The 27,116-nt window shown below is 46.1% G+C and overlaps 5 protein-coding genes across 12 annotated transcripts; 2 read left to right on the top strand and 3 right to left on the bottom strand.

Annotated features, from left to right (window-relative positions):
* Window positions 1–210: 210 nt before the first annotated feature.
* Window positions 211–4,992, bottom strand: LOC108025930 (mucin-17). 4 transcript variants are annotated; one of them, XM_017096625.3, is made up of 6 exons: window positions 4,672–4,991; window positions 1,820–2,007; window positions 1,425–1,686; window positions 1,158–1,370; window positions 501–833; window positions 211–441 (listed from the first exon to the last, which is right to left on the bottom strand). In XM_017096625.3, exons 2-5 carry the CDS (start codon window positions 2,005–2,007, stop codon window positions 534–536), a joined length of 963 nt encoding a protein of 320 aa, XP_016952114.1. In that variant the 5' UTR covers window positions 4,672–4,991; the 3' UTR covers window positions 211–441; window positions 501–533. The 4 variants fall into 4 exon arrangements, with proteins under 4 accessions (XP_016952114.1, XP_016952113.1, XP_050745537.1 ...); XM_017096624.3 differs by having other exon boundaries at window positions 211–833; window positions 1,820–2,021; window positions 4,672–4,992; XM_050889580.1 differs by having other exon boundaries at window positions 211–833.
* Window positions 4,993–5,765: 773 nt separating this feature from the next.
* On the top strand, window positions 5,766–9,896 carry LOC108025828 (trimeric intracellular cation channel type 1B.1). Of its 4 annotated transcripts, none has more exons than XM_017096486.3 (4): window positions 5,766–5,781; window positions 8,177–8,495; window positions 8,566–8,838; window positions 8,907–9,896. In XM_017096486.3, exons 2-4 carry the CDS (start codon window positions 8,218–8,220, stop codon window positions 9,184–9,186), a joined length of 831 nt encoding a protein of 276 aa, XP_016951975.1. In that variant the 5' UTR covers window positions 5,766–5,781; window positions 8,177–8,217; the 3' UTR covers window positions 9,187–9,896. The 4 variants fall into 4 exon arrangements, with proteins under 4 accessions (XP_016951975.1, XP_016951973.1, XP_016951972.1 ...); XM_017096484.3 differs by lacking the exon at window positions 5,766–5,781 and adding an exon at window positions 5,993–6,144; XM_017096483.3 differs by lacking the exon at window positions 5,766–5,781 and adding an exon at window positions 6,023–6,148.
* Window positions 9,897–10,112: 216 nt separating this feature from the next.
* Window positions 10,113–12,725, bottom strand: LOC108025827 (negative elongation factor D). Its single transcript, XM_017096482.3, has 5 exons — window positions 12,568–12,725; window positions 11,742–12,454; window positions 11,240–11,686; window positions 10,700–11,181; window positions 10,113–10,637 (listed from the first exon to the last, which is right to left on the bottom strand). The coding sequence occupies exons 1-5, from the start codon at window positions 12,628–12,630 to the stop codon at window positions 10,606–10,608; spliced, it is 1,737 nt and encodes a 578-aa protein (XP_016951971.1). The 5' UTR covers window positions 12,631–12,725; the 3' UTR covers window positions 10,113–10,605.
* A 265-nt stretch (window positions 12,726–12,990) lies between these two features.
* On the top strand, window positions 12,991–21,521 carry LOC108025830 (serine/threonine-protein kinase ATR). 2 transcript variants are annotated; one of them, XR_006368095.2, is made up of 6 exons: window positions 12,991–13,296; window positions 13,358–15,569; window positions 15,624–15,917; window positions 15,995–20,698; window positions 20,980–21,210; window positions 21,450–21,521. XR_006368095.2 is itself a non-coding variant. In XM_017096487.3 (5 exons), the coding sequence occupies exons 1-5, from the start codon at window positions 13,070–13,072 to the stop codon at window positions 21,103–21,105; spliced, it is 7,563 nt and encodes a 2,520-aa protein (XP_016951976.1). In that variant the 5' UTR covers window positions 12,991–13,069; the 3' UTR covers window positions 21,106–21,420. The 2 variants fall into 2 exon arrangements, 1 of the variants encoding a protein (XP_016951976.1); XM_017096487.3 differs by lacking the exon at window positions 21,450–21,521 and having other exon boundaries at window positions 20,980–21,420.
* Window positions 21,439–25,704, bottom strand: LOC108025831 (phospholipid-transporting ATPase IF). Its single transcript, XM_017096488.3, has 7 exons — window positions 25,325–25,704; window positions 25,122–25,247; window positions 24,202–24,748; window positions 23,726–24,140; window positions 23,067–23,658; window positions 21,990–22,782; window positions 21,439–21,925 (listed from the first exon to the last, which is right to left on the bottom strand). The coding sequence occupies exons 1-7, from the start codon at window positions 25,524–25,526 to the stop codon at window positions 21,439–21,441; spliced, it is 3,162 nt and encodes a 1,053-aa protein (XP_016951977.1). The 5' UTR covers window positions 25,527–25,704.
* Between the last annotated feature and the right edge of the window lie 1,412 nt (window positions 25,705–27,116).

Here is a 27,116-nt window from a genome sequence, read left to right as displayed (position 1 = left end):
TAAATGAAAACCCCTTTTTAAAGATCCCAAACATTTATTTTTGTGATCCACACAAATATGAAAGAGATAGCAATATTTTATAGACCTGTCCTTCTTTGATTTCTTTATAGAAGATTATAAAAGAGAAAGATCTTGACGACTGCATGGAACCCAAGATATTATCGATTTATTTATATTTTTTAGCTCCGAAATGAATGAAGTATTTCATGATTCTGTTGATAGAAAATATTTTATTTACAAAAATACAAAATATCTAAATAATATACATATGTTTCGATCACTTATTTCAAGTTCAAACCAAGAGTACACTACAAATAGCTGTAGTGGTATTTAGATTTCGACATTTATTCGAATGTTCATAATGTTAGTTCCATGTAAATCATTATAAATTCGGTAATACTTCGGTATTCTTCTGTGTCTTATTGTGTATAGCTGCGTTGGCTAAAGTATACAAAATCGAATATGTATATTTTTACATAGGAGGTTGAGAGGTATTTTACATGGACGCGGATTCGTTTCGGACGATCCATAATTCAAGATATAGTACAGTCGCAGCACATGAGTGAGTAGTACAAGCATTTGACGACCTTTTCGTCCTTGTCGCCGTCATCCTTGCCATTCAATTTAGCCTTGTCATTGTCGTAGCCAAAGAGCTTCCCGTCCAGTTGATCGGCCTCCAGGCCCTCGACCTTCTTGGACTTCTTCCTCTTGTTTTTGTGCATCACCTCGTTGCAGTTGCGCTGCTGCACCATGTCGTCGATCCAATCGAAGTCGGTGGCGTTGCCCTGAAACCTCGGGAAACTGGAAATGCTTTCGATCGAGTTGATATCCTCCTGTAATGTATAATTTTAGATGGTATTTAATAGGTGTCGATAATATTTGTATTTATATCTTTGTTTTTTGATTATTTATCGATAATTGATATTGTTTTTGATATATTTATGGTTAATATTTACTTATTGATACTGTTTTTTGATATGTTCGCTGGTAATATATTTTTTGATATATATTTATATGATATATTTATATATCGATATAGGGATATTGCATTTTGATACATTTATTTATCGATATGATTACTTATCGATATTGTTTTTTGATATATATTCATATGATCTATTTATTTACGATACATTCTCCCTTGCTGTATTATTTACCTGGTTATTGTTGTGATTCTTATATCTACTCTTCTGTGGAGTGGTTTGCTGGGAATGGTTTGCCGGTGGGGATCCCTGCTTGTGGTTGGCCATGGGCGAAGAGGTGGTGGCTATCGAGGCTGTGGTTCCCGCCGAGCTGTTTAGCACCACCTCGGTTTCCTGCGATTGGATGGCTGGCACTTTGGGCAAGTCGTCGGGACTCACGAAATTGTGCTGAAACCAGCTAGAGATTAGCACCCCATCGAGTCAAGGAGGAGAACCTCTTACCAAGTCCTGTATTACAACGGTGGTGATGACATTCGGCGAAGTCATGACGCGCGTGGAGGCTGAGGCCGTCTCGGAAGTGGGACTGTTCAGGATCGGCGAGTTGGTGCTCAACGGCGTGGTGGGCAGTGTGCCAGTCTCCGAAACGATGCCCAGGTCATCAGAGGAGGCTCTTTCGCTGGTCGAGGTCCCCTGCACCATGGAGCAGGTAGCCACAATGCTCAGCGACGAGGATGGGGAAGTGCCGGATATATCGGGGGAGGGACTGAAACACAAGAACTGATTACTCCATTTATCCCCATGCCATATCGTGCATCTTAGGAAACTAGGTGATGGTTAAAACACCCTATAGCACTAGTTTGTTAGCGTCTTAATCACAGTCCCTCCACCCTACTTACAAGTCAATCAGCTCGGACTGTGCCTTGCTGCCGCCCAGGGACCACACTTCGCTCTTTTTCTGCGGACCCGAGTACGAGATCTGTTTGTTGGTGGTATTGAAGCGGCCCTTGGAATGCGACTTCCGACCCGGTATCCACAGTATGCGCATACCGGTGTTCTTGCTTTTCTTCGTCGAGTTGGAAGCCATCTGCAAATCGTACACTGAATTCAGAAATTAAATGATCAAAATACAACTGTCTGCTGTTTATTTGTAAGTGTAGTTGTCATGTCACAAGCCTGTCAGACTACACTGCCATTTAGAGGGGGCCAAAATGTTGGCCAACTGAGTTCCACAGCCAGTGGACCGGGCTTTTCCCGATTTGTAACCGCTCCATATTATCTTGTGACATCATTGCAGCTGCCTTACTGACTTAAATTGGTTTATCGTTAAGTGAATTAAGTCAAATTTTATTAATAAGCCCCCCACCTCCTCTTTTTCTTACTATGCACAGCTCTTGATATCGCTGAATTTAAACTATATGGTATATGGTATATTCCAATGATCTAAAATTTTATTTATTTAAATACTTTTTAATAGTAATTTTATTTTTTTAAAAATACCTAAAAATCACGTAAAGAACTTTTAAAATAATAATACTTTTACATGAGTTACAGAGGTTTCTATATTATATATATATATATATATATATATATATATATATATATATATTATTTTATAAACCTACTATATTATAAATGGAAATATAGTCGAACTTCTTTATCTCGAATTTGTTCTAATTTACCATTCCCTTTAAGTTTTGATTTCTTTATCGGGAGTTTTTCAGAAATCTCTTCCAACTAAAGGCCATTGGTCTTATATTGATTCCCAATCGATTTTGCTTGGCAGAGTTTTCTAAGTCACCCCCAAAAAATCTTCCAGTAAGTATACATAAGTCCCAAACAATTTTTAATGGAACAGATTTCAGTGACACCCCCGTACAAGTCGACATTTTCTTGGGATTTCTTTTTGGCATAAAAGTGTTTATAATATAAGTTTGTTTATGATTTCTTGTGAATGACAAAAGGTTTTGCAGTTTAATACGCTTTTTTCAGAGAATCGGAATATTCGAGAAATCATTATTTTTACGTGCCATTTAAGTTCTTTGTATAGATTGAGAAAAAAGTCGATGATTTAAAGAAAATATGTTATATATACAAGTCAATCTCTGCAAAAGCTTAAAGATAAGATTATCAGAACAAACAAAATAAATGATATTATATAGGATCTACTGTATGAATAATCCTAATTAATATATACATAATTCTTTATAAAACATATAGTAGAACCCAAGCAATAAGAAGGAAGTCGCAAGTTTTTCGCAAAGCAAATATTTACCAACTTATCACAACCTATAAAAGCATAAAAAATGATTACTTATAGGATCCACTGTGTAAATAACCCTAATTACTACATAAAACGCTATAAAGAGCCATGATATCACCCTAGATATGATAGAATAGTGCTAAATCGCAAGTACTTTCCAAATTAAATATTAACTAACATTTCAAAACCTGTTAAAGCATTAAGCAAGACCAATATTTGATATGATATATCTACTCTATAGGATATACTATGTAAATAATCCCAATTACTCTATATATAATAGCACCCAAGATATGATGGGATATGGCTAATTACCAAGTGCTTTGCAAGATAAACATGGATAAACTGGTCACAACCTATAGAAGCAATAAAAAACACCTAAATATGACATGATATATCTATCTATTATGTAAATTATCCCAATTTCTTTATAAATCACTGCAAGAAGGAATACTAGCACCCAAGATACGACAGGATAGTGATAGTATAGTGCTGATTATCAAGTACTTTGCAAGATAAACATGGATAAACTGATCACAAACTATAGAAGCAATAAAAAACACCTAAATATCGTATGATATATCCATCTACTATGTAAATTATCCCAATTTCTTTATAAATCACTGCAAGAAGGCATACTAGCACCCAAAATACGATGGGATAGTGATAGTATAGTGCTGATTATCAAGTACTTTGCAAGATAAACATGGATAAACTGATCACAAACTATAGAAGCAATAAAAAACACCTAAATATCGTATGATATATCCATCTACTATGTAAATTATCCCAATTTCTTTATAAATCACTGCAAGAAGGCATACTAGCACCCAAAATACGATGGGATAGTGATAGTATAGTGCTGATTATCAAGTACTTTGCCAGATAAATATGGATAAACTGATCACAACCTATAGAAGCAATAGAAAACACCTAAGTACCATATGATATATATATCTACTATGTAAATAATCCCAATTTCTTTATAAATCACTGCAAGAAGGCATACTAGCACCCAAGATACGATGGGATAGTGCCGATTCGCAAGTGCTGGGGGAAGTGACTGCTGGCAGTGGCCTGTTGACAAATTGGCACTCATGACCGCAGACGATGAGCGGGGCACGAAAGTCGCCTCGTTCGCTCGGAAAGGTATTTTCACAATTGGAACTTGTTGGTGGGATTACGCTATAAAAATGCGCACCGCGTCGACTTGGATGAAACAAAAAAGTGGTTTGCCGAGCACATATGCACACACCTACTCATGTATATATATATAAGGCGAGATTCAAAACACCACGCACATTTTGGCTGCTACATATGTACTCAGAGACATACGTATGGCCACAATGATACGGACATATATACACATACTTTTTGGGTGACAAACAAGTAGTAGTAGTAGTGGCAAAACATTCGGGTTAGTGGTTTAAGCAGCGATTGCATTTGGTTAAAATCACACTGAAACCCGCGTCTTATCCCTGCACTCACCTTTTCTCCTCAGATCTTGACCTGATTATCACAAGGTTTTGTGCAAATAAAGCATTTGTGTAAGCCCAGCGCAAACATACAAGTATGTACTATCGTCTGTGGAGTGGGTTCGCTGCAAATCCGTGATATGCTGGAGATTCTCTGCAGAGGCCCTTTGGGCTGCCTTGATGTTCCTTTTTTCGCGGGAAGTTAACACAACAATTGGAGGGGTAGCGATTGGCAATGGTTACATTACTCCGGGTTACATTATTTTATTTATTTAACGAGCGAGCGCACGCTGTATATATCGAATAAACAAAACTCAGTCAGAGCCAGTGTTGGGCAGGGCAGTGGGAGCAGCTTTCTCTTTTCTGTCGGTCACAGCACTGCAATTGCGCGACCCAATGCACTGTTTACACTAAGCACGTCTGCTATCGACATCCTCATGGACGCAAAACAAACTTCGCGTTTGCTTTTAGTATAGATATAAATGCAATAGCCCGGAATTATAGAGTATCATAGCACAAAATAAAGGTTTTTTTTTTATTATTTTTGGTATGTTTTTCATTTAAAAATAAAAGCTGTTAATCAGAAAAAAAACTACAAAACTTAAAATTCTGTATTTGTATGATGCTTATATTAATGTGTTTTTTTGCCACTCAGCAAATACTAATAAAAAATAAAAATGATTTTCAAAATAAATATATATTATATAAAAATATTTGTAGTTTAATTGTCTAATTTAAGTAGTTTTAATAGATTCAAATTAAAATTATTTATTTTTTACGATGTTTATATGAACTGAAATACTAATAAAAAACTGGTTTTGAATGCTACCCAGCCAGTACTGAATATGTTAAGAAATTTATCTTCATAAAAGTCATCTTCCTTGCTTGAATAAATTTAAGTAATATAAAAATATGTTTATTTGCAATGCCAAATGTAATTAGGGTAAAGTTAATTCTTGAGAGTCCTGTGAATAAGATAAAAAGACTTCTGCACGTTCACACTACGCGAAAAACATCGATAGGATTTTGCGAAAGCCAACTATCGATAGACTATATAGAGCTTTGGAGCTTTCACATGATTGTTTTGTTTACGTTTAGCCGCAATCGCCAGCCAATTATCTGTGTAAGAAGTGTGGAGTAAACAATAGCAGGCTATCCCCACAAACAGTGAAAACAATCAGCATAAACCGCAGGCGAGCCATTGCCCAATGTTTACCCGGTGGCCCATCTCAGATCGAAGCATAAAACCTCAGCGTAAGGCGGGCGATCTGCGTCCGTTGGGTTTTGAAAGACTCGGGCTGCCGCTAATGGCAGCACTTTGCTCGCGAGCGTTTGGAGCTCTCTAGAAGTCGGGGCATTCTAAATATATATCAGGTTCTCCTGCTCGAGAGCAGCGCCACAGCACACACGTATAATATCTGGCCCAGTCTCCCAGTGTTCGCGCTGCACTCAGCTATCCGCTATCCGTGTTGCTCGCGTGTTAGACGTAGGTAAGGGCTGCTTATATCGCCCAAATCTTTTTTTTTTTAGCCGCGTGTGTGCCTGGTTCTGGAGGGGACTGCGACCAAGTAACTCCCATAACCAACAGTGCATATATAGTAGCCACCGTCCTGTACATACCCATGTACTTATCCACCACCGCCGACCAGTCTCCAATTTACGCCGCTCAAAAATAGCCAGGAGGCAGGCTGTATATAGTATATATGTACATAATAAACACAGCTGTGGCTATAATATTAGCACTGAAAATTAGAGCCAATCGGAGAAAAAACAGATTGGATATGCAAATATCCGGAGACTGTCTTGAGGGCCCGGGAGGTTGTTAACCTCCTCCAAAGCGATTGTGCAATACTTTGCCTCACAACTTGGTCGCTGGAATGTTTTAAAGTTTAGTTAGATAAGATTAGAATTGTCACTATTATAAGTCAGAAATCGAAGAACTTGCTAAATTACTGTTAAAGAGCCCATTATCACAGCTCCTATCAAGACCTTTTATCCTCTGTGGTCGATAACGTTGCTTGTTTTGACCATAAGTGTCTCACTAAAAGTCCCTTTCAAGTTTGAAGGCTCTTTAATCAACTATTCTTTGTATATTCTCCCACTACTACATAGATTTATTACGATCTTTGAAATCAGGTTTAGTAAAACCATGTTAAATAGTAGCCTTATAGATAATATAATGATGGTATGATCTATAGTATGGATAGTATTTCATATTTTTGGAATTTAGCTTAGAAGAACATGTTAAATAATCACCTAATAGATAATATAATGATAGTGTGATCTATACTAGATGGTATTCCATATATTACGAATTTAATTTAGGAAAACATATTAAAAAGAAACCATATAAACACATATAAAGAAAAGAAACATAAGATAATGATAGTACGATCTATAGTATGGATAGTATTTCAAATTTTTGGAATTTAGTTTAGAACAAAATGTGCAATATAATGATAGTATGATGTATAGTTTAGGTGGTATTCCATATTTTTTGAATTTAAATTAGGAAACCATATTAAAAAGAAACCTCATACATAAGATAATAATAGTATGATCCATGGTATAGATAGTATTTCATATTTGATAAATATTAACCTCATTGATAAAATAATGGTAGTATGATCTATAGTATAGCATAGTATTTATTATAGGAACCGAAAATGTAATTACTTAATTGTTTAGACTCTTAGGATGTCTATTTATAATGGTACCCCTTTATATAGTTATTTTCCCCTGTTTCTGATCACAAGTGCCATAAGCCCGGGGTAGCCGCAACTTCAGGACCCCAAGTGCTATTATTCTGAGCACCATTGTCGATATAAACAATCGTACGCACATAAGCATTTACATATATGTCAGGCCCGACCCGGCGCGCTTCTTTTAACAGCCCTCATGGTGAAATTTATTTTTGGAGGTGCGGCAAAAACAGCGCAATTTTTATTCGAATTTTTTCTATGTTCCGTCTACATGAACACACAATCTGACAACTTCTACATCACATCCTCTGCACTCGTGCACCGTCTGCAGTTCAAAAACCGCTCGAATCGCTTTCGAAAACCCCACCGACAGTACTTCAATATTCTTGGGAATGTAAGAGAGTTCGGAATGAGTGCGTTAGGAACCTGTAACATGCTTGAACCCACATGAAACCCGTTGGTATAATCCCCAGAATTACAGAACCCAGTGTTTTTTAACTTTCAGTTATGTAACATTTTGGGAATTAAGATTATTCCAACTGCAAGTTTACACAATATAATCCGAAGTATTAGGTGGTTTGGAGAGTGAAAAGAATATTTAGGGGTTCGAAAAACATTTTTTTGTAAACGAAATATTTTCTATATATTTAAAAGTATCATTTCCAATATTTTGTTTATTTCTTTTGGGTGATTGCAATTTTTAACTTGTAAAATAACCCCCGTCAATAATATTAAAAAAACGAATGGGTATTTGAAAAGAAATGTTTTTGCTTATTTTTTCAAATAAGAACATTTTTCAACTTGATTATCCCCCAGATTATCATCCGTGAAGGCAGGACACAAGATCGGCTGTGATCATGGACCCGGAAGCATTTTTGGACGTGGCCAACCAGGTCATCAAGCTGAAAATGTTTCCGTTCTTCGACATCGCTCACAGTCTACTTGCCGCGCTGGCCGTGCGCGAGGACTTGGGCGCCAACGCCCAGGCGTTTTCGCGGAAGCACCCGCTCGCCTGCTGGCTCTCCACCATGCTGGTGATCTTCGCCGGCGGCATGGTGGCCAACGGGCTGCTGGGCGAGCCCATACTGGCTCCGCTGAAGAACACGGGTCAGCTGCTTGTGGGCACGGCCGTTTGGTTAGTATCCACATGCACATCCGCATCCGAAATCCTTATAAATCGAAGTAATCCCCGTTTTTGCCCCCAGGTACGTGGTCTTCTACACGCCCTTCGACATCGGCTACAAGGTGGCCAAGTTCCTGCCCGTCAAGATCGTGGCCAGCGCCATGAAGGAGATCTACCGCGCAAAAAAGGTCTACGACGGCGTGGGACACGCGGCCAAGCTGTATCCGAACGCCTGGATCATCATGATCATCATTGGCACGCTCAAGGGCAACGGAGCGGGATTCACCAAGCTGATCGAGCGCCTCATCCGCGGCGCATGGACTCCCACGGCCATGGAGTTTATGCAGCCCAGCTTGTGAGTGCCCCCCTCCCGTTCTTTCTGCCATCATGGTTGTTTAATCATCCGTATATCCTGCCTAACAGCTACACCAAGGCCTCCCTGCTGGCCTCGATCATCTTTGTGCTGGACAAGAAGACCGACTGGATCTCAGCACCGCACGCACTGGTCTACTTCGGCATCGTCATATTCCTGGTCTACTTTAAGCTGTCCTCCATACTGCTGGGCATCCACGATCCCTTCCTGCCGCTGGAGAACCTCAGCTGCGCCATCTTCTTCGGCGGCATTTGGGACAGCCTGGCCAAGATCCTGGGCCGCGGGCAGGCCAAGGATGCCGACAGCAAGGACGTTAAGAAGAGCAACTAAACTACTTGTAGTCAGCCTACCCCACTGTCGTACCCCCCTAAAAAAGTACTTAACGCTGCCAACCAAAGCTAAACGCAACACACACATTATACACAGCATACTATATAGCATATAACGAACGATCTTCCCGTGTGATTCGGATTTGGATACGGCCTCGGCTTCGGATTCGAATCCGGTTGCAGGAGCGCAAGCCAAAGACATTTTTGTGAGGCGTGCAAATTGCACTTGAGGTTGAGCCCCTGGGGTTGGGTGTGCCCCGCTCCTCCTCGACTTCGAATTTCACGCCGCGTGTTAGCCCTCGAAAATTCGTGTATTGTTTTACAATTGGATAGGATTTATGTAGACCACAGACTTATTTTGAATGCCATATTTAAGGGAGTTCAGGCATGGCCCTTGCAGCTAATCTATAATACAAATACGAACGACTTTGGACCAGCCATCTGAGGGGAGCACGCCGAGTCCTGGGCTTTTTTGCTGCAAAAGCGACGTGCTCAACGAACGAAATGTGTAAATATTGAAGTCGTTTCAGTGCTTCCTGTTTTTTTTTTATTAAATACATTCTAAGAACTTTCGCCGAAGACCCAGTCGAAAACTGAATGATAGATCATTGCTTGAGGATCGCGAACACGTATTCAAGCTGAATTTAAGGCTACTGTAAGAGGTGTGAATGTTTATTGTTTGCAATAAAATTAAACTACGATTTCGGTTGATTGTCTTGTTTGTTTAAGAACGGGGAGCAGTGAGCTGTTACATTGGCTCAGTAAATAAGTTATTTACAATTTGATTTGCAAGTACTTTATAGATCTTTCAATTCACAAAAACTAGGATTTTCTTTCTGGCCCTTATTCAAACGGAAGTGGTTTAAAACATGATTTTTGCCTACAATTTAGGTTTATTTTTTATATTGTCACATTTTGAATTCTCAGTTTTATGTGGTAATAACGTATCATATCAGTAGCTTTATTAGGATTTTTATCAACTACGGTTCTATACAATACAATTTACCTAAGAACTATACAGATTTTTTAAAGATTCGAAGATACTAAGGAGTTTTTAAAGCCGAATTCTGTAGATCGTTTTGAAATAAAAATATAAAAGGTTTTAAATGCCCTACAGCAAGGTGTTGTATAAAAATATGATTTATAATGAAAGGGATTACAAATATACCACTAAATAACCTCAAAAAAGGATTGTATAAATCTTAAGCGTTAAAGTTCTCGCTTTTAAAGTTAATAATTGAATTTTGAACCGTTATGCCTAGATGTACTTAACTATATATAATTTTTTATAGGTAGGTTTCCGTAATGATTAAATATGTTGGGAAAATATAGGTGCAGCAATGATTGCATTGCTAAAATAATTTGAAAACGAAACATTTTGCACGGGAATTGCCTATAAATCAAATTCTTTTGCCACCTTCTATACAGTCGTGTAGTGCGCCTTACAGTGAACTGAAAAAGGAAAGCAGAGGTCAGAAAAGAGTGCGGAAATGAAGACTGTAACCACAACTCACCAATAAACTCGGACACGGGATCGTTGTCGCCCTCGCCGCGCATCGTGCCGGTGATCTCCTCGTTCTCCACCATGGGCAGGAAGAGCTGCACAAACTCCGGCGAGTAGGGATGCGTGATGGTCTCCAGAACCTCGGTGACAAAGTACCGGATGAGGGAGATGTCCGTGTCCTCGATGGCGCAGCACTGCTTGATGTACCGCAGAACGGGCACAACGCATCCCCGCGTCAGCAGGTTGACCATTCGGTCCAGTATCATCTTCTTCATCTCCAGCTGCACGAGAATCTCGAGCTCATCCTGCTTGGACTCGAACAGGCGGATGAGCAGGAAGAGGATCTGCTGCTGCAGCGTGGGGTGCACGGCGGCCACCTCGTCGAGCACGGCCAGGTGCGTGGGACAGCTGTCGGTGGAGAGCTTGAAGTAGGACGGTTCCATCACCACGTTCTCGATCCACCGAATCACGCCCACGCCCACCACTGGATATCTGGAGAGAAGCGGAGTTTCTTGGGTCATGAATCTCGATTACTTTGATGCACACTTACTTAATGCAGTTGTACAGCGTCTGCAGCTCGGCAATCAGCTCGGTGGAGCCCTGGTCCACATTGCAGATGGTGTGCGCCTTCTCTATGGCCTGGATTGTGCTCTTCAGCTCCTCCTTGTTCAGCATCCGCTCGGTCATGGGTCGCTTCTTGGCCGGCTGGTCGATGACCGCCGACGCGTAGGCCAGCAGAAACATGTACTTCGGCTTGTGCTCGGGATTGATCTTAACGCCGGAGCGGAAGAGTGCGTCCACCAGTAGCTCCAGGAACTGTGGATTCCGTATCAAGTCAATGGGCGGCGGATCGGAACCCGAGTAGTTGCGAAACAGCACGGTGATGTCGGCGGGATTGAGTGTGTTGCGGGTGAGCATGGAGGTCAGCGCTTGGCAGGCCTGCGGATAGACGGCCGAACCATTCAGGGCCATCGTTATGGGCGTCACATTTTGATTGCTGTGGATCACAGAGGATTAGGTATGAGTCACATGACAGACTAAGATATAACTACTTTTGCAGGGCGTATTTGATGATTTCCTGGGAGAGGCGCTTCATGTTGAACCCGCCCTTCTGCTCCTGGCTGAGGACCTGGATGAGCACCTGGGAGTAGACGTAGGTGTGCTGGCCGTGGCACACCATGCGGGCGCACTCCTGAATGGCGCCATGCACATCGTCCGGGTTGTTGAGAAACTTCACAATCGAGGTCTTGAGCACCCGCGAGAAGACCTCGATCTGCTGGGCCGCCGTCGAGATGGAGGTGATCTCGCTCTGGAAGCCCGCGTCCGAGATCAGCTTGATGGTGAAGTTAAGCATCAGGCAGTCGGGGTACTCCTCGGCCAGGCGGTAGATCAGCGAGCGCCACGTATAATGGTCGATCATCTCGGTCAGCCAGTCGGGCGTCTCGCCCTCCTCCGTGAAGATGGTGTCCGCCTTCTTCGGGTCAAAGGACTTCAGGATCATCTCCTTGAGATGATTCTCCACCATGGCCTGCACCTCGGTCACCTTGACGCCGGCCAGGATTAGCCACTCGGCCAGCAGGTTGGCCATCTGGGCCACCGCCTTGTAGTTCTCCGACAGCATCGAAATGACCTCCTCCGGCGAGCCGCCCGACTGGAAGTAGCGCTTCAGCTGCGTGAAGATGCCCGGCTCCATGATGTAGTCGGGTGTGAGGAACTTCTCCAGGCACTCCTGGATCGTCTTCTGCGGGTTGTCCTCGAGCGTTTCCTGCGTTTCGGATGGAGAAACAACAGGTTAAGTTGGGTGGTCTGTTCACAAATCCTGTGGCGTCAGCGGATGGGGCTAGCCGGGGTTGGGCGCCATGCCGCAGTGGTACCTACCTCCGGATTGGACTGTCCCTTGGCGCGGCCCTGCCAGCCGGACTCGTCGTATTCCACTTCCATTTTGTCGCTGACCAGCTTATTTACATAAACATAAAAATAATTTTTTTTATTTTGATTTGAGTTTATGAATTTTTGGTGTGGCAGTAAATTGTTAACGGCAAAATACCGCTTAGAAAGTACCATGGCTAAGCACCGTTCACACTGAGTTTGGTTACGCATAAGTGCATATAAAAAATGTTTGATTTTACTAAATACACAATAAATTCTGCCTTTTTTTTAAATATTTATTTTTTATTTGCCTCATTTTTTCAATTGCCTCAAATGGATGCGAAACACATAGCAACAGTAGGTGGAAATCGGTTATTACTTTAAGGAGAAGCGATAACTACTTCCCAAATCTATCGATAAATATCGACCGCCTTGGATGCCGGCAATTTGGTAAACAAATGTGCGGCCCGCAAAATTATAAAATAAAGGGATTACAAGCAAAACTGGCAACATGTCGAACCAGCGCAAGGACATGTGGAAGCTGCTCTACAACCACGTGAACCGGAACGCCTCCAACTTGTCCCGCGTGTACACCGTGATCGAGGACATCCTGTGCCAGGAGCCGAGCCTGATAAGCTGCTCGCTGGTGCGCGAGCTGCACAACAAATTCCAGGACACCTTCCTCCTGTGGCTGCTCAACAAGCTGGCCAAGTGCCTGAGCGAGACTCCAGACGGCAGGTGAGATTACCCGCCGGCACTGGGAACCAAAAACTAAAAGCTCACCCTTGTTCCGCCGCAGTCAGTGCATCAATCTGCAGAGGAAAATCCTCAGCTCCTGCTGTTCCAATCACCCGAAGCTGTATGAGCGCCTGGTCCTGGCCTATGTGGAGGCCCTGGAGGAGACGCACCAGCAGCTGAGTTCCCTGGACTTCAGGCAAGGGCGTGCCGAACAGAGTCACACTATAACTCTTAGTATTTTTCGCTGCGATGTGGCCTGCCTGCAGGAGTTTGATCCCCAGTGCGCCTTCGAGGACATCAAGCTGCCAATTGAGCAGGCCGACCTGTATGCCAAGAGCCTGCTGGAGGTCCTGGAGCACGCCCATCACATTGGCTATGCCACGCACGGCGACATCTTCTCGAGCAGCCTGCACCAGGCCCTGCTAGTCCTCAAGGAGTGCGACATGGATACAAAGCTGGCCAGCTTGAACTACTGCCACAGTGTCCTGCGCTCACAGGCGGCCACCAGCTGGTCAACCAATCCGGATGTGGGCCACTACGCCCAGTTGACGTTGGAGGCAACGACCATTATGTGGTCCACAGTTGCCAAGTGGCTGGAGTTCGGCTGCATGACACGCCAGGAGCTCACGCAACTAAACGTGAGCACCAAGCAGCTGCTGCTCGTCCTGCACAAGCGTGGTCAACCCGCCCTCCAGCTTGGCTACCTGCTGCTCAACGAGATTCTCAGCCTGCCCGCCGACATCGAACTGGAGGATGAACTGCTTGAGACGCTAAGTGCCTTCATACAAGGCCAGCTAGAGCGGTCGGTGATATCGCTGGAGCAACTGTTGCACTTCCAGCAGCTTTTGCTAAGCCATTGGCACGCCCATTCTGAACATTTACTGCCCATATTGGCGCGGATGGCAGTGCAACAGATGGAGATACGCACAACAGTGCTGCAATCGCTGACACAAAACCTTGTCAAAATCATGAAGAAGGAGCAAATCCTGGCCAGGGAATGGCAGGAACTGGTTGCCATTCTACGCGCCTTCAAGCAGCTGGAGCAGCTGGTCTTGGCACAGAGCCAGCATAGTATAGCTGGCCAGGAAGCCCACTTCGATGCCCCGCTATTGGCCAAGTTGCCGCTACATTGCGAAATCACAAAGGTGACGGACACCAACTGGAACAACATTTCCATGCAGCTGGTCGAGCAGGAAACCAAGTGCCCCCCAGCCAAGAAGCCCATATACCTGGAAATTTGCTCGCTTCTCATGCAGATCACCTTCGTTCGACACGACCTAAAGACGCAGACGCAACACCAGCTGCTGGCCATTCTCCAGCGGCACATGGAGCTGTCTCACCTGTGCGGCATTCGCTTGGAAACGCCCTCGAGTGCGCACACCCAGATGCAGGGATTCTATGCCCAGCACTACGTGAGTCTCATGCAAGCGGAGGCGACGCAGGAGGTGTTCTGCCGCAATCTGCCGCAGTTGTACATAGCGGGCTACATAAAGGTGGAGCAACTGCTGAAGTCCCTGCCCTCTATTGCGACTCCCAGTGGACGCGCTCATGTTATCCGCTTGCTGCTGTGCTCCCAGCCGGGTACTTTGAGTGTCTTCAAAGTCCAGGAGCGCATTGAGTTGTACTGCCCGAAGTGCAGACCATTGCCAGATGCACTTCCTGGTATTTACCTGGGTAAATGCAAGCAGCCAGTGGCACATTTGGACTTCTCAAACGCCTCCCTTGAGATAATAGCAAAGGATTTTTTGTTTGATGCCGATTTTTCCTACGTTTCCCATCACCTGGACTTGCTGAGCTTCGAGCCCAAGCTGATCCTGCGACTTCTAAGGGAAGCGGAGGGTCTGCAAAAGGTAAATGTAAAGATCCTAGGCCTTCTGGTCTCTGCCATGCGTGCCCTTTCGCCGGAATTCAAGGAAAAGTTGGGCAATCTTGTCCTAAATGCTATTAAAGCCATGCTGGGCAAGCCGCTGGCGGAGCAAAATGTTTTGCAGCAGAGACGTGTGCTGAACATCTTGGTGGCCATTGCCCACTTGGAAGACGATGAAATCTGGCTCTTCCACTGGTTCAAAATGACGTTCTTCTTTTTGGTGCACACCCGCTCGCTGGTCGCTCAAGAGGCTGTGCTGGCGGCCACCGAGATCTGTGCCAGCCATGGTCTGCAGACGATCAACCTGTGGAACTGGTACAAGCGGGATGCCCTGGATCTGACCGTGCGTCTGGCCTTGACTGGCTACCTTTCAGATGGCGTTCGCTTCACCCGATCCCTGAGAGCAGTGAGTAAATTGAATCTCTATAACATACAAAACTGAATCCCCCCTCTGCTTTAGCTCACCAAAATGCTGGGCTTCACCTGCGTGCAGGAGTTCACCTGCAAGTACCAACGCCTGGTGACCGCCATGGTTCTGCCGCACTGCATCCTGGAGCCACGTTGCAAGGGAGTTTTGGTGCTGATAGCCAAACAGATGCGAAAACCCATTGCCACCTGGTTTTCCACCTCATTCCTGCGCATCTACACCCATGTATACCTCACCGAGGATCCGGAGCTGGCCAACAGTTGCATTGAGCTAGTAGTCAGCTGCACCCAGTCGAGCCTGCAGCAGCTCATGAATGCGGATGTCAAGGTGGGCTGCTGTTATATTATTATTATTGTTCTTTGTTTCCTTATTATTTCATTTATTTTATTTGGTATTCCTGCTAGCAAACGGTGGCCGAATTGCTAATCTATTTCAACCGCAACCCCATATTCGTGATGCGTTCCTTCCAAAGCCTTTTGCAGCTGAGTATCGGTTCCGAGGAGGAGTTGTCCAGCCAGACGGCCAATGCGGAGTTTGCCAACTTCATTGCCGAGCGATTCCTTGGCGTGATCACCTACTTCGAGAGCTGCTTGAGTGAATCGGCCTTCGAGAAGCCACTGAAGGAGGAGACCCTGTACAGCTTGGGACAGATAATGCGCTTTGTGGGCTCCCAGCACGTGACCCAGTTCAGATTCAAGATCATCGCCATGCTGAGCTTCGTCCACACGCTGCAGGAGCCTCGTCTGCAGCGCATTTGCCTGAAGATCTGGCACATATTCCTGCATGTGGTGAATGTGCAGGAGCTGGGGCCGTCGCTGGGCAGGATTGTGGCCACCCTGCAGCCGCTGCTGGCGGACAGCGAGAGCGTTAAGCAAGTCAACGATCTGTATGAGTTTATAATCCTGCGCAACGCCTCGATGTTGGGCAACTTTATAACTGATCTGTACTTCCTGGATCGCATGGAGCACGTGGCGCCCTCCATTCAAAAGTGCATCAGAAGGCATACAGCACACCTGGACCTGAAGGGATCGTCCGAGGAGGAGGGGCAATCGAATGCAGCGCCACAACTGGTGGAACAGTTGCGTTTCCTGCAGAAACACATCACAGACGAGTGCCTGCAGGTGCGCGTCTATGCCCTCCAACATCTGGGGGAACTTTTCGGCCGGCGAAGAGACCAGCTAAACAGCACGATCCTCAGTGAAGTGCCGCTCGAACCGCTGCTGGAGCAGATTGTGAACGTCCTAATGGCTGGCTGCCAGCACGATGATGGTCAACTGCAAATGGCCTCGGCCAAGTGCCTTGGCGAACTGGGAGCCATCGATGCCAGCTACCTGCCCTCGAACTACAACTTTGCCAGTCCGCAGCCGCTGCCGCTCAACATACTGTCCGATGACTTCGCTGTCTTGGCACTGACCGCTCTGTGCCGTGGCTATCAGTTCCAGCAGAAGACAAAGCATGTGGATAGCTTCTCGCTGGCCATCCAGGAGACGCTGGCCACTTGTGGCATCTCGCCCAAGGAGCAGAAGAAGGTGCAGCTCTGGCAATCGCTGCCGGCCCGCATGCGCCAGGTGATGGAGCCCATGCTGCACTCCTGCTACACCTGTTGCCATCGTCCGAATACCTGCCTGCAGCAGCCACTCTTTGGCAGCCACTACTCCCACAACTTCTATGAGGAGTGGGCCTTTCTCTGGGCCAGTCGACTGATCGACTACATCCAGTCCGCGGACACGCGCCATCTACTCAGCTCCTACAAGCCCTGCATCAAGCGGGATGGCAACATGCTGAGCACCTTCTATCCCTACATCCTGCTGCATGCCCTGCTCGAGTGCACGGCGGAGCAGAGGGCCCACATCCAGGAGGAGTTCATGGCCGTGCTGCGAGCCAATGAGGAAAGCTCCAGCTCGGTGAGGGGTCGCCAGGAGCTGGGGGCCATCAAGGAGAATGCCTTCAAGCAGTTCGAGTCACGAAAGTATGCAGCTGGAATCAAGCCAGCACAGGGCAGCTCGGTTCTGGAGCGGAAGGAGGACTCCAGTCGTGTGCCCCGACTGGCTGGCAAGCTGTGCGCCGAACTTTTGGACTTTCTGCAGCGCTGGCTCAGGGAGTGGCAGCGAATTCACGGCCGTAGCACTGCCGGAAAGCCTCCGGAGACGATAGATCCTAACTACAGGAAGATCCATGAGTTCCTTAACCAGATACCCAAGCTATTGGTGTCCCGCGCCAGCTACAATTGTGGAGAATATGCTAGGGCCCTCAGCTACCTGGAGAGCTATCTGGAGGAGGGCGAGGACAAGTCGAAGAGATTATTGGAGCAGTTCACGTTCCTCGTGGAGGTGTACGGCTCTCTGAGGGATCCGGATTCGGTGGAGGGAGCTGTGCAGGTTCGCAGTTACGACATGAGTGTCACGCAGGACATCCTGGTCAACCGACTGGTGGAGCGGCAGCAGGATATGATCACCTCCTACGAGCAGCTGCTCTCCAGCACGGATCAGATGCAGCCGGATCACGTGCGGGCCATGATCGACGCCTATTTGAGGGACACACCCAAGACGGCTCAGTTGATAGCTGATGGTCTCTGGCAACGACTCTCTGATCAGTATTCGGAGCAGTGCTTCGCGGAGTGCAAGTCGGAGTTGCTCTGGCGCCTGGGCAGCTACGATGAGATGGAAGAGCTTCAGTCCAACTGGCCGGCCCAGTGCTCCCAGGGCTGTCTCAAGCTGCGCAGGCCACTCACCACGCGCAACGAATTCGATGCATTGCTGGACGGGATGCGTGGATCGGTGCTGGAGCAGCTCAGAAGCTGCTCTGCCGTACAGCAACACTCGTATGCCAATGCCTACGATGCGGTGTTGAAGCTCCATTTGGTGCACGAACTGCAGTGCAGCCAGCAGCTGGTGGAGAAACTGGAACAGGATCGCGATCGCGACAACCAGGAGAAGCTAATGAAGAAGTACTTCGAGGACTGGCAGTATCGCCTGCAGGTCATACAGCCGCAAGTTCGCGTCCAGGAGTCAATCTACAGCTTCCGCCGGAACCTATTGGCTGAGCTTCAACGCCGCCTGTCGGATCGCGACCACTTGCTGCCCCACCTGCAGACGGAGCTGGCAAGGATCTGGCTAAACAGTGCCCAAATCAATCGGAATGCCGGCCAACTGCAGCGAGCCCAACTTTATATACTCAAAGCGGCGGAATACAAGCCCATGGGGCTGTTCATCGAGCGAGCCAAGCTGCTGTGGCAGAAGGGTGACCAGGTGATGGCCATGAACTATCTGGAGGAGCAGCTGTCCATCATGCGAACCGAGTGCCAGGGTAACTTCAAACAGTTAGCACCGGAGCAGCGACATCTCTTCTTCCGAGGAAAGTATTTGCAGGCCGTGTACAGTGCTGAATCGATGCATCTGTGCGCGGATGCCGTGCTTAAGTACTTCGAGGAGGCCATTGCCGTGCACCGGCAGTCGGAGAGTTGCTTCGTGCAGATGGCGCAGTTCCTGGAGAAGATGCGCGAGGCCCGGCAGAGTGGTAAGACGGACCTCACCGGCGAACAAGACGACATGCTGATCAGTGTGATGGTGAACTATGCCAGATCCCTGCGCTATGGCAGCGAGCATGTCTACCAGTCGATGCCGCGCCTGATCAGCCTGTGGCTGGACACCACCGAGAGCTCCACCAACAGCGAGCAGGTGAAGAAGATGAACGACCTGCTGACCAACTGCTGCTCAGCCTTGCCAGCGGCCATCTTTTACACGGTCTACTCCCAGATGCTGAGTCGCCTGTGTCATCCACTGCCGGAAGTGTTCACTGTTCTAAGGAATATAATCATTCGCCTGGTGGAGGAGTATCCGCAGCAGTCGCTCTGGATGCTCCTGCCGCACTTCAAGTCCGCCAAGGCCTCCAGGATTAAGCGCTGCAAACTGGTGCTCACCGACAGTCGATTGCAGAAGGCCTCCTTCCAGAAACTACTCAACGACTTTAACTCACTCACAGAGCGTCTCATTGAGCTGACCAACAAGGAGGTTACGCTGGATCGAACCTACAAGCTGAGTGACCTAGACACCCGCCTCACCAAGCTGTGCAAACAGGCGGAATTCTCAAATATACTGCTGCCCTTCGAGAAGTACATGCAGCCCACGCTGCCGCTGAACTCGGACACCACTACATCCGCATTGAACCAGGTGCCTGCGAGTACAGCGACAACCAACTGGTTTCCCTACCAGCAGATCTACATCAGTGGCTTCCAGGAGTCCGTGCTGATCCTGCGCTCGGCGGCGAAGCCCAAGAAGCTGACCATTCGCTGTAGCGATGGCAGGGACTACGATGTGCTGGTCAAGCCCAAGGATGATCTGCGTCGGGATGCGCGGCTGATGGAGTTCAATGGCCTGGTTAAGAGGTACCTCCACCAGGATGCTCCGGCCAGGCAGCGGCGACTCCACATTCGCACCTACGCCGTGCTGCCGTTCAACGAGGAGTGCGGCCTGGTCGAGTGGCTGCCCAATCTGGCCTCATACCGGAGCATCTGCATGAGCCTGTATGCCCAGCGGGGACAGGTGATGTCCTCGCGGCAACTGCACCAGCTGGCCGTGCCACTAAATGAGTCGCTGGAGCGCAAGCGAGAGGTCTTCACCAAGCAGCTGGTACCCGCCCATCCGCCGGTGTTCCAGGAGTGGCTGCGCCAGCGATTCGTCACCCTGCACAGTTGGTACGAGGCGAGGAACACCTACATCCGCACCGTGGCCGTCATGTCCATGGTGGGCTACATCCTGGGACTGGGCGATCGCCATGGCGAGAATATCCTGTTCGCCGAGGGTAATGGCGATGCCGTCCATGTGGACTTCAATTGCCTGTTCAATCAGGGCGAGCTGCTGGCCTATCCGGAGGTGGTTCCATTCCGGCTCACAAGGAACATGATCGTGGCCATGGGGCCGCTGGGCGTGGAGGGCAGCTTCCGCAAGTGCTGCGAGATCACGCTGCGCCTGCTGAAGCAGGAGACCAAGACCCTGATGTCCATGCTGCGGCCCTTCGTCTACGATGTGGGCGCGCAGACGCGAAATGGAGCCGCCACGGCCAAGATCACAAAGGATGTCCAGCGCATTGCCGATCGCCTGCAAGGACACGTAAGTGTATACTTTCGTAAATCTTATATTATTTTTTGGATATATTTGTAATGCTCCGGGGGTCTTAAAGTGCCTAAAGCTAGAGACATATACATTTTGCTAGTCAAGTTAAGAAAAGGACGTAGAAACTATAGAGTCTCTTTAAAGTCGTTTTAAATGCTCTATTATATCATATGATTTCTATTTATTTTGACAAGTTCCATATCTTTTTTTAAAAACTTAATATATTTTTAATAGTTTATAATGTCAGTTATATCAACCCAATCTTTAATTCTTTGCAGGTCAAACGTCAGCAGGCCAACAGCATTCCTCTTTCGACCGAAGGACAGGTCAACTTCCTCATAAACGAGGCCACCAAGGTGGACAACTTGGCCGTCATGTACATTGGCTGGGGAGCCTTTCTTTAAAACGGTGTGATCTAGCTCTTATGGATTATAGAATTTCCAGAAAATACTACTTCCACAGACTGCTTGCTGTTATATGTGTAAATATTTATAGTTATTTTTATTTAGGTAAGTGAAAAGGGAATATGTCTAGAAATGTTTGCTCGATTGTTATTTGTTAAGTTGAGATAATTTAAAACTCATTAAATTTTTTGTAAGGATTCTTGTACAATGACAATAATTCTTTGTGCTAAAAAAGTCGTAAAGCTCCTAGTTAAATGAATATAAAATAATGTAAAAACACCATTAGGAATTTAGAGAGTATTAACGTTTAATGATCACTGTACATTATTTTTGTTATACCACAGGCTTGCTAGTCGGTGGCACCTTTCTGTACATGTCATTCACGACCTTAAAGATAAAGTCGGGCAGCAGGCAAGCCGCAGAGCAGACTATCGTGAAGAGCCAGAGCGGAAGTGAGGCTATGAACTGGTTGTAGACATCGTAGAGCTCCCCAGTCATGTCCAGGTTGTAGAGGTACGTGGTCAGCATGAAGGCGGCAATGGAGGCGAAGATCATGAAAATGTTCAGATAGGTCATGTAGCGACCCACCAGGAGCAGCTTCAGATTGCCCACTATAACAATAACAGTGATCAGCATGGTTCCGAAGGTCTGGAAACTGGCCGTCTGTCCGCCATTAAAGAGGACGTTCTGTTCGTTGAGCACGGCGTAGGTGAAGTAGAAGATTATGAAGCACTGGACGAAGCCGTTGAAGATCCACAAGCTGAACACGCCCATCGATGCCTGGCGATTGTGGGCCAGGGGCTTGTACAGCTCCGGATGGCTGAAATATGATATAATCGAGCTTATAAAGATCTGATTATGTGATAGAGATGTAGGGTCCTCACCTAAGCAGCGTTTCCTCGCTGTAGTCCTTGTCGGAAATGGCCAAGTACGTAAAGCTAAAGGAGATATACACAATATCGAAGAGCCAGAGGTACAGGGAGTTGTAGACGTTGGTGGCGGAGAACAGGTCGTAGACCTGGAAGAGGGCCATGCACCCGGTGATGATGATGTTCTTGTAGCAGTAGAAGAGCACCAAGAAGGCCAGGCGCTGTGAGTTGTAGTGCCCATGGACGAGGAACAGGCGGCGCAGCATCTCGAAGCGGGCAATGGCGAAGTCGGCGCACCGGGCAGCCTGTTTTCCCTCACGACCCGTGATCCCGATGCCGATGTGCGCCTCCTGGATCATGGACACATCGTTGGCACCGTCACCAATGGCAGCCGTGATATGCTTCTTTCGCCGCTTGATCAGCGTGACGATCTCGGACTTTTGCAGCGGACTCAATCGGCAGCAGAGTACTGCTCGGCAGCGCAGGGCGAGATCGCCGAACTCGCAAGGTGTGTGCTCTAGCAGTGCGGTGATGGAGATTCCATCGACCACCAGGACCTCTGGATTGTCGGAGCCGATCTCCTGCAATCGCGTCAGCAGCTCCGCCGGCTCAGTGAGGTTAACGATGAAGTGCTGCTTGGATCCAGGCGGTATATGCCGGCAAGCCAGGCCAATGTTGTAGGCCGTTTCCACTTTATCGCCGGTGAGTACCCAGATTTTAAGACCGGCTGCTTGCAGAGCCTCCAGGGTGTCGCCCACGTGCTCCTGAAGTGCGTCCTCCAAGGCGGTGGCGCCCAGAAGGTCAAGATCTGCGAAAAAGGGAGGATTTTACAAGAATGCTTTTAAGGATATCTGGCTCGAAGGATCATATGTTCTTTTTGTTTTGAAACATAGATTGATGATTGAATAATTTTAATTAATGATTTATGAAAATGATTAATTTTATGAAAATCACTGGGCATCTCAAACTTTCCAAAAAAGGCTGAACATTAAGAAAGGATCCAAGAAATCCGGGTCGAAGGACCAAATGTTTTTTCAGTTCTACAAAATAATCTAGATACACAGATTGGGAACATTGATTAAATTAACTCACCAATCTCCACCGTTTCGTAGCATTCCGCTATCAACTCATCGCGATTGCTCAGTTGGGTGTTTGCCTTCCGGTAGAGCACCTCAAAGTTGGCCAACTCCTCCTCGGTCAGAGTGCGTCGGGCCACGGCCATGGTGCGCAGGCCCTTCTGGGCATACTTTGTTATCTGCCCATCGGTCTGCTCCACTCGCGGACTCGCCCTGCACCGCGGAAAGATGGCGCTCTCCGCTCCCTTGGAGTAAAGCCAGATGGTACCGCTTGGATCCCTCAAGATAACACTCATCCGCTGTCGCTCCGAACTGAACTCCAGGACATGGAGGCGCTCGAACTGCAGCTTCTCAGCGCTGGGATACCGACAGATTCGCAGGACATCATTCTCCTGACCCTCGTACACCAAACCCAGACTGGCACAGCCCTCGAGGATGGCCTTTTCGTCAGGGCTGGTTGCCTGATAGTGGTCAACAATCTTTCTGCCCATCAAGTGACTTTTTTCCGTCACGGATTCAAGAGATTCCTGCGGCTTGTCTCCCGTTTCCTGGAGCACTTCCACGGTGTGGCATACGCTGAGTGCCTCAAAAAATACTCTGGCTTCGTCCTGGATTAAAAGGGAATCTTGTTAGTAGTATCCCCAAAAATGATATACGACTAGAGGTCTAACTCACATCTAGCTTTTCCAGTTCAAACTGCTCACCAGTGGCCTCACACAGGAGGTGGGTACTTTGCAGCTGATAATTGACATCCGCTACATAGCAATTAACGAACTTCATGATGTTCTTGGTGAGTGTGCCGGTTTTGTCGGAGAACAAGATGTTGACCTGACCCAGTTCCTCATTGAGATTGGAGGCATTTACCCGGCAAGGCTGGTCCGTTTCCTCATCGTACAAATGGAGGTCGTTGTGCATAAATTGCATTCCAAAAATGCGATACAGTTCGATGTTCATGTAGGCGGATATGGGCACCATGTAGTTGAAGAGCAGCAGGAACGAGAGAAAGTCCTCGAAGATTTGCCACGCCGAGTTGAAGTTGGTGGGTGGGCCCAGGTAGGGCATGGTTGGCACAATCTTCTTTTCCTTGTGTCTAAGGAAGAAGTGGGTTTTATTATACAAAATTATAAAAACATATCTAGAGATGCACTCACCTTTCGATGAGGTACAACACCACCACCACCACGATCATGCCTACGATGAGGGCGACCATGAACTTGTTGATATACTTCTCGCTGGAGGCTGACTTGTTCCCCGTATAGTGACTGTTCAGCTGCAACTTGGTGTGCATTCCGGTGTAGATGGCGCAGCCAACTACCCGATCGGTGCCCTTGACTCGAACCCCGCGAAGCAGTAGATTCTCGATGGTCAGGGGCAGGGCATCACCGCCGCCTTCTCCGATTTCCAGACGTCCATTGAAGCTGTACAGGTCAGAGGTGGAGGCCTCGCAAACAATGCAATCCTTGCCCTTGACTCCATCATCGGGGGAAAGTACGTAGTTGGGTGGCACGGAGATGGTCTTCAGGTTGGTCTCCCCATCCAGATTGGCGGTGGTCACGAAGCACCTGCGATCCGCACTAGAGGATTGCAGCAGGACGAGATCACAGGGCACATCTCCATTGTTTCGCACCACCACAAGGTCGCCGGGCACAATGAGCTGGGAGTTTATGACCTCTTCCCTGCCGTTCCGGATGACAGTGACTAGAAATGGCAAAAATATATGTAAGTATTACTTTTTTAAAACTTATTTAAAATACTCCATTCAACACGGGATCCTTAAGAGATCCTAATATGTGGTATGATATGGTGTATACATATGGTTTTCAAGAGCAGTTTTGTTTTTAATTAATCATTAATAATAACATTTGTAAGGACTTGAAGTGGTAATATAATGGTATTATATCCTTGAAACTTCTTTAAAATACTCCATTCAAGAAAGGATTCTTTAGAGATCCTCTGAAATGATATAATATGTGGAATGATATGGTATATTCGGTTTATTTTTAGCTCTTAAAAATAACATTCCTCAGGTGTCCTAATATTTTTAAGTAAGGTTTTTGAGTCTCTATCTTACCTCTGGCTGTGTTGACTAGTTTATCACTTTTCGACCTCGAGTAGTCTTCCAAGCCCTCTTTCAGAGCCGTAATGATCATTACAAACAGCAAAGGCAGCAGTGAAACCAATGGCGATATGGTTTCATCTATTAGTTTTCAATAATACCGGTTAAACATAGACCATTGTGGGAATTCCATAGGGATTATAGACCATAATACTTACTTACGAAAAACGAGACAATTGTAATGATCAAAAAGTAAAAGTAAACAGCGCGCCTGAATTGCTCATAGAAATTGAGGGGCAGAAATGTTAGCCAGTTGTACTTGGTGGTGGTCACCCGATTGAGAGGCTTCTTCTGGCGACTCTCGATGCCCCCGATCTGAATCCGCTGGGGATCCCCAGACCTTTTCTTGCTCGCACCCATTTGCACTATAGTACTCTATGTATCACCAGAATTTTGGATCGTTCAGATGTGGTTCATTATAGCGGAGAAGACGATCGGAGGTGCGCACGCGTGATACCTTGCGGAGCAGAAGTTAGACTGAATTTCCAACTGGAATAGCCACATAAATTGGCATATGATAAAGATAATGCTCCATTCCATTAGCCACTTATATAAAACCTATTTCTGGCTCCCAAGTGGTTCTGTCACTGAAATATCCCATCGAAACAGGCTGGACACTGAGCATTCTTGTTTCCGGCGTTAATTTTGATGAGAGATTAGTCAACCACTTGCCAAGCAGATAAGATGCACTCCTTATGTCAGATTAATGCTACATTTGAATTGTAATCGTTTGGACTATGTTGGACGACCAGAGATTACTTCAGACAAATGAAACACACCGTTTGTCTTAGCGCATACTCTTAGCTGATTAATATTATCGCCTTTTTGAAATTCCAATATCTAATCCAACTGATATCGTTTTACATAGTAGCCTAATCACCAGTCTAATCAGCAGAACACTTCGATTATAGCCGAGGCACTTAAAGCTGTTTTCTAAAATAATCGAAGCTCTTTGAGCTCTGGACTCCCTGCTTCTGTGTGCAGAGATGAAAAGCGGGATTCGACTATGTGATACCCAGTACTTTCTGATCTTTTAGTCAATGTTATGATGTCCTAAAGTCGGATTCGGGAAATTTATCACAACAACACAATATAGAACTTTCTAAGAAACTAATCATAAAGTATACTCGTACCTTTCCAATGGGTATTATAATTATTATTTACGTTCCTTATCAGCATTCATGCAGTTTGAACGAAATGAATCCTTCAAAGAAGTAAGGTGTTACCACCTCTTTTAAAGAAGAATGTAAACAAGTGTAATATAGGGGTAAATTATTTTTTATTTTGCAAACTCAATATTAAATTTGTATTCATGAACTGTAAACTTATGGTCAAAACAATTTTTAATATAATTTGGGTCAATAAAGTAAAAAGTAAGTAAACCCATTAAGAAATATTGCTAATACGCCATGTTGGTTGTTTATTTGGTTCTTCAGTTTAAGATAAAGTCTTGCCTTCTTTTTCGAGAAAGCCCCTTCTATGCTTTCAAAGTCCAACTTATTATCATATCAACCTGATATCACATCAGAGGTTCTTTAAAATAACTTAAGTTTTGGGGGAAAGTTCTTTAACATCATTGGACCCTTAATTCCATTGGAACTTTGATGAACGATTCGAAATTATTGCAAATTGTCTGTTAATTATTTTGAGGGAAAACCCGTCCTATGATATCTCAGCACTGATTCAGCGGTCATAAGCATAATGTCGGAGGTCGTAGTTCCGGCTATCAATAGATGACTAACTTGAAGCCCACTGATAAGGGTTGGTCTCCATAGTTTTAGAGACGCTGCAGACATGTTTCCTGCGGGATGAGTGAGTCAAGGTGGCATTCGCACTGCGATTTCAGATACGTTTCTCCGTAAGCCCGGCGGATGTGTGTAGTTTGGTGCGGAGTCCGTTCAATGCGCAACGATAAGATATAGCTATCGACATTATCTCTTCGACAAATGG

The sequence above is a fragment of the Drosophila biarmipes genome, chromosome X (genome assembly GCF_025231255.1).
Source record: "Drosophila biarmipes strain raj3 chromosome X, RU_DBia_V1.1, whole genome shotgun sequence".
In the NCBI taxonomy this organism is placed as follows: Eukaryota; Metazoa; Arthropoda; class Insecta; order Diptera; family Drosophilidae; genus Drosophila; species Drosophila biarmipes.
The sequence above is the reverse complement of the archived record's forward strand: the minus strand, read 5'-3'. Positions and strand labels throughout refer to the sequence as shown.

What these genes read in the sequence shown, in the direction of transcription:
- LOC108025930 (XM_017096624.3), bottom strand. Translation starts at nt 2,007, where the DNA reads ATGGCTTCCAACTCGACGAAGAAAAGCAAGAACACCGGTATGCGCATA. An exon ending in CCGTTGTAATACAGGACTTG is followed by an intron (nt 1,371 to 1,424) that starts GTAAGAGGTTCT and finishes AGCTGGTTTCAG; the next exon opens with CACAATTTCGTGAGTCCCGA. An exon ending in AGAATCACAACAATAACCAG is followed by an intron (nt 834 to 1,157) that starts GTAAATAATACA and finishes TATACATTACAG; the next exon opens with GAGGATATCAACTCGATCGA.
- LOC108025828 (XM_017096486.3), top strand. Translation starts at nt 8,218, where the DNA reads ATGGACCCGGAAGCATTTTTGGACGTGGCCAACCAGGTCATCAAGCTG. An exon ending in CTTGTGGGCACGGCCGTTTG is followed by an intron (nt 8,496 to 8,565) that starts GTTAGTATCCAC and finishes TTTTGCCCCCAG; the next exon opens with GTACGTGGTCTTCTACACGC. An exon ending in GAGTTTATGCAGCCCAGCTT is followed by an intron (nt 8,839 to 8,906) that starts GTGAGTGCCCCC and finishes CCTGCCTAACAG; the next exon opens with CTACACCAAGGCCTCCCTGC.
- LOC108025827 (XM_017096482.3), bottom strand. Translation starts at nt 12,630, where the DNA reads ATGGAAGTGGAATACGACGAGTCCGGCTGGCAGGGCCGCGCCAAGGGA. An exon ending in AGGGACAGTCCAATCCGGAG is followed by an intron (nt 12,455 to 12,567) that starts GTAGGTACCACT and finishes TCCGAAACGCAG; the next exon opens with GAAACGCTCGAGGACAACCC. An exon ending in ATCAAATACGCCCTGCAAAA is followed by an intron (nt 11,687 to 11,741) that starts GTAGTTATATCT and finishes TGTGATCCACAG; the next exon opens with CAATCAAAATGTGACGCCCA.
- LOC108025830 (XM_017096487.3), top strand. Translation starts at nt 13,070, where the DNA reads ATGTCGAACCAGCGCAAGGACATGTGGAAGCTGCTCTACAACCACGTG. An exon ending in AGCGAGACTCCAGACGGCAG is followed by an intron (nt 13,297 to 13,357) that starts GTGAGATTACCC and finishes GTTCCGCCGCAG; the next exon opens with TCAGTGCATCAATCTGCAGA. An exon ending in TCACCCGATCCCTGAGAGCA is followed by an intron (nt 15,570 to 15,623) that starts GTGAGTAAATTG and finishes CCTCTGCTTTAG; the next exon opens with CTCACCAAAATGCTGGGCTT.
- LOC108025831 (XM_017096488.3), bottom strand. Translation starts at nt 25,526, where the DNA reads ATGGGTGCGAGCAAGAAAAGGTCTGGGGATCCCCAGCGGATTCAGATC. An exon ending in AATTGTCTCGTTTTTCGTAA is followed by an intron (nt 25,248 to 25,324) that starts GTAAGTATTATG and finishes GAAAACTAATAG; the next exon opens with ATGAAACCATATCGCCATTG. An exon ending in AGCGAGGAAACGCTGCTTAG is followed by an intron (nt 21,926 to 21,989) that starts GTGAGGACCCTA and finishes ATCATATTTCAG; the next exon opens with CCATCCGGAGCTGTACAAGC.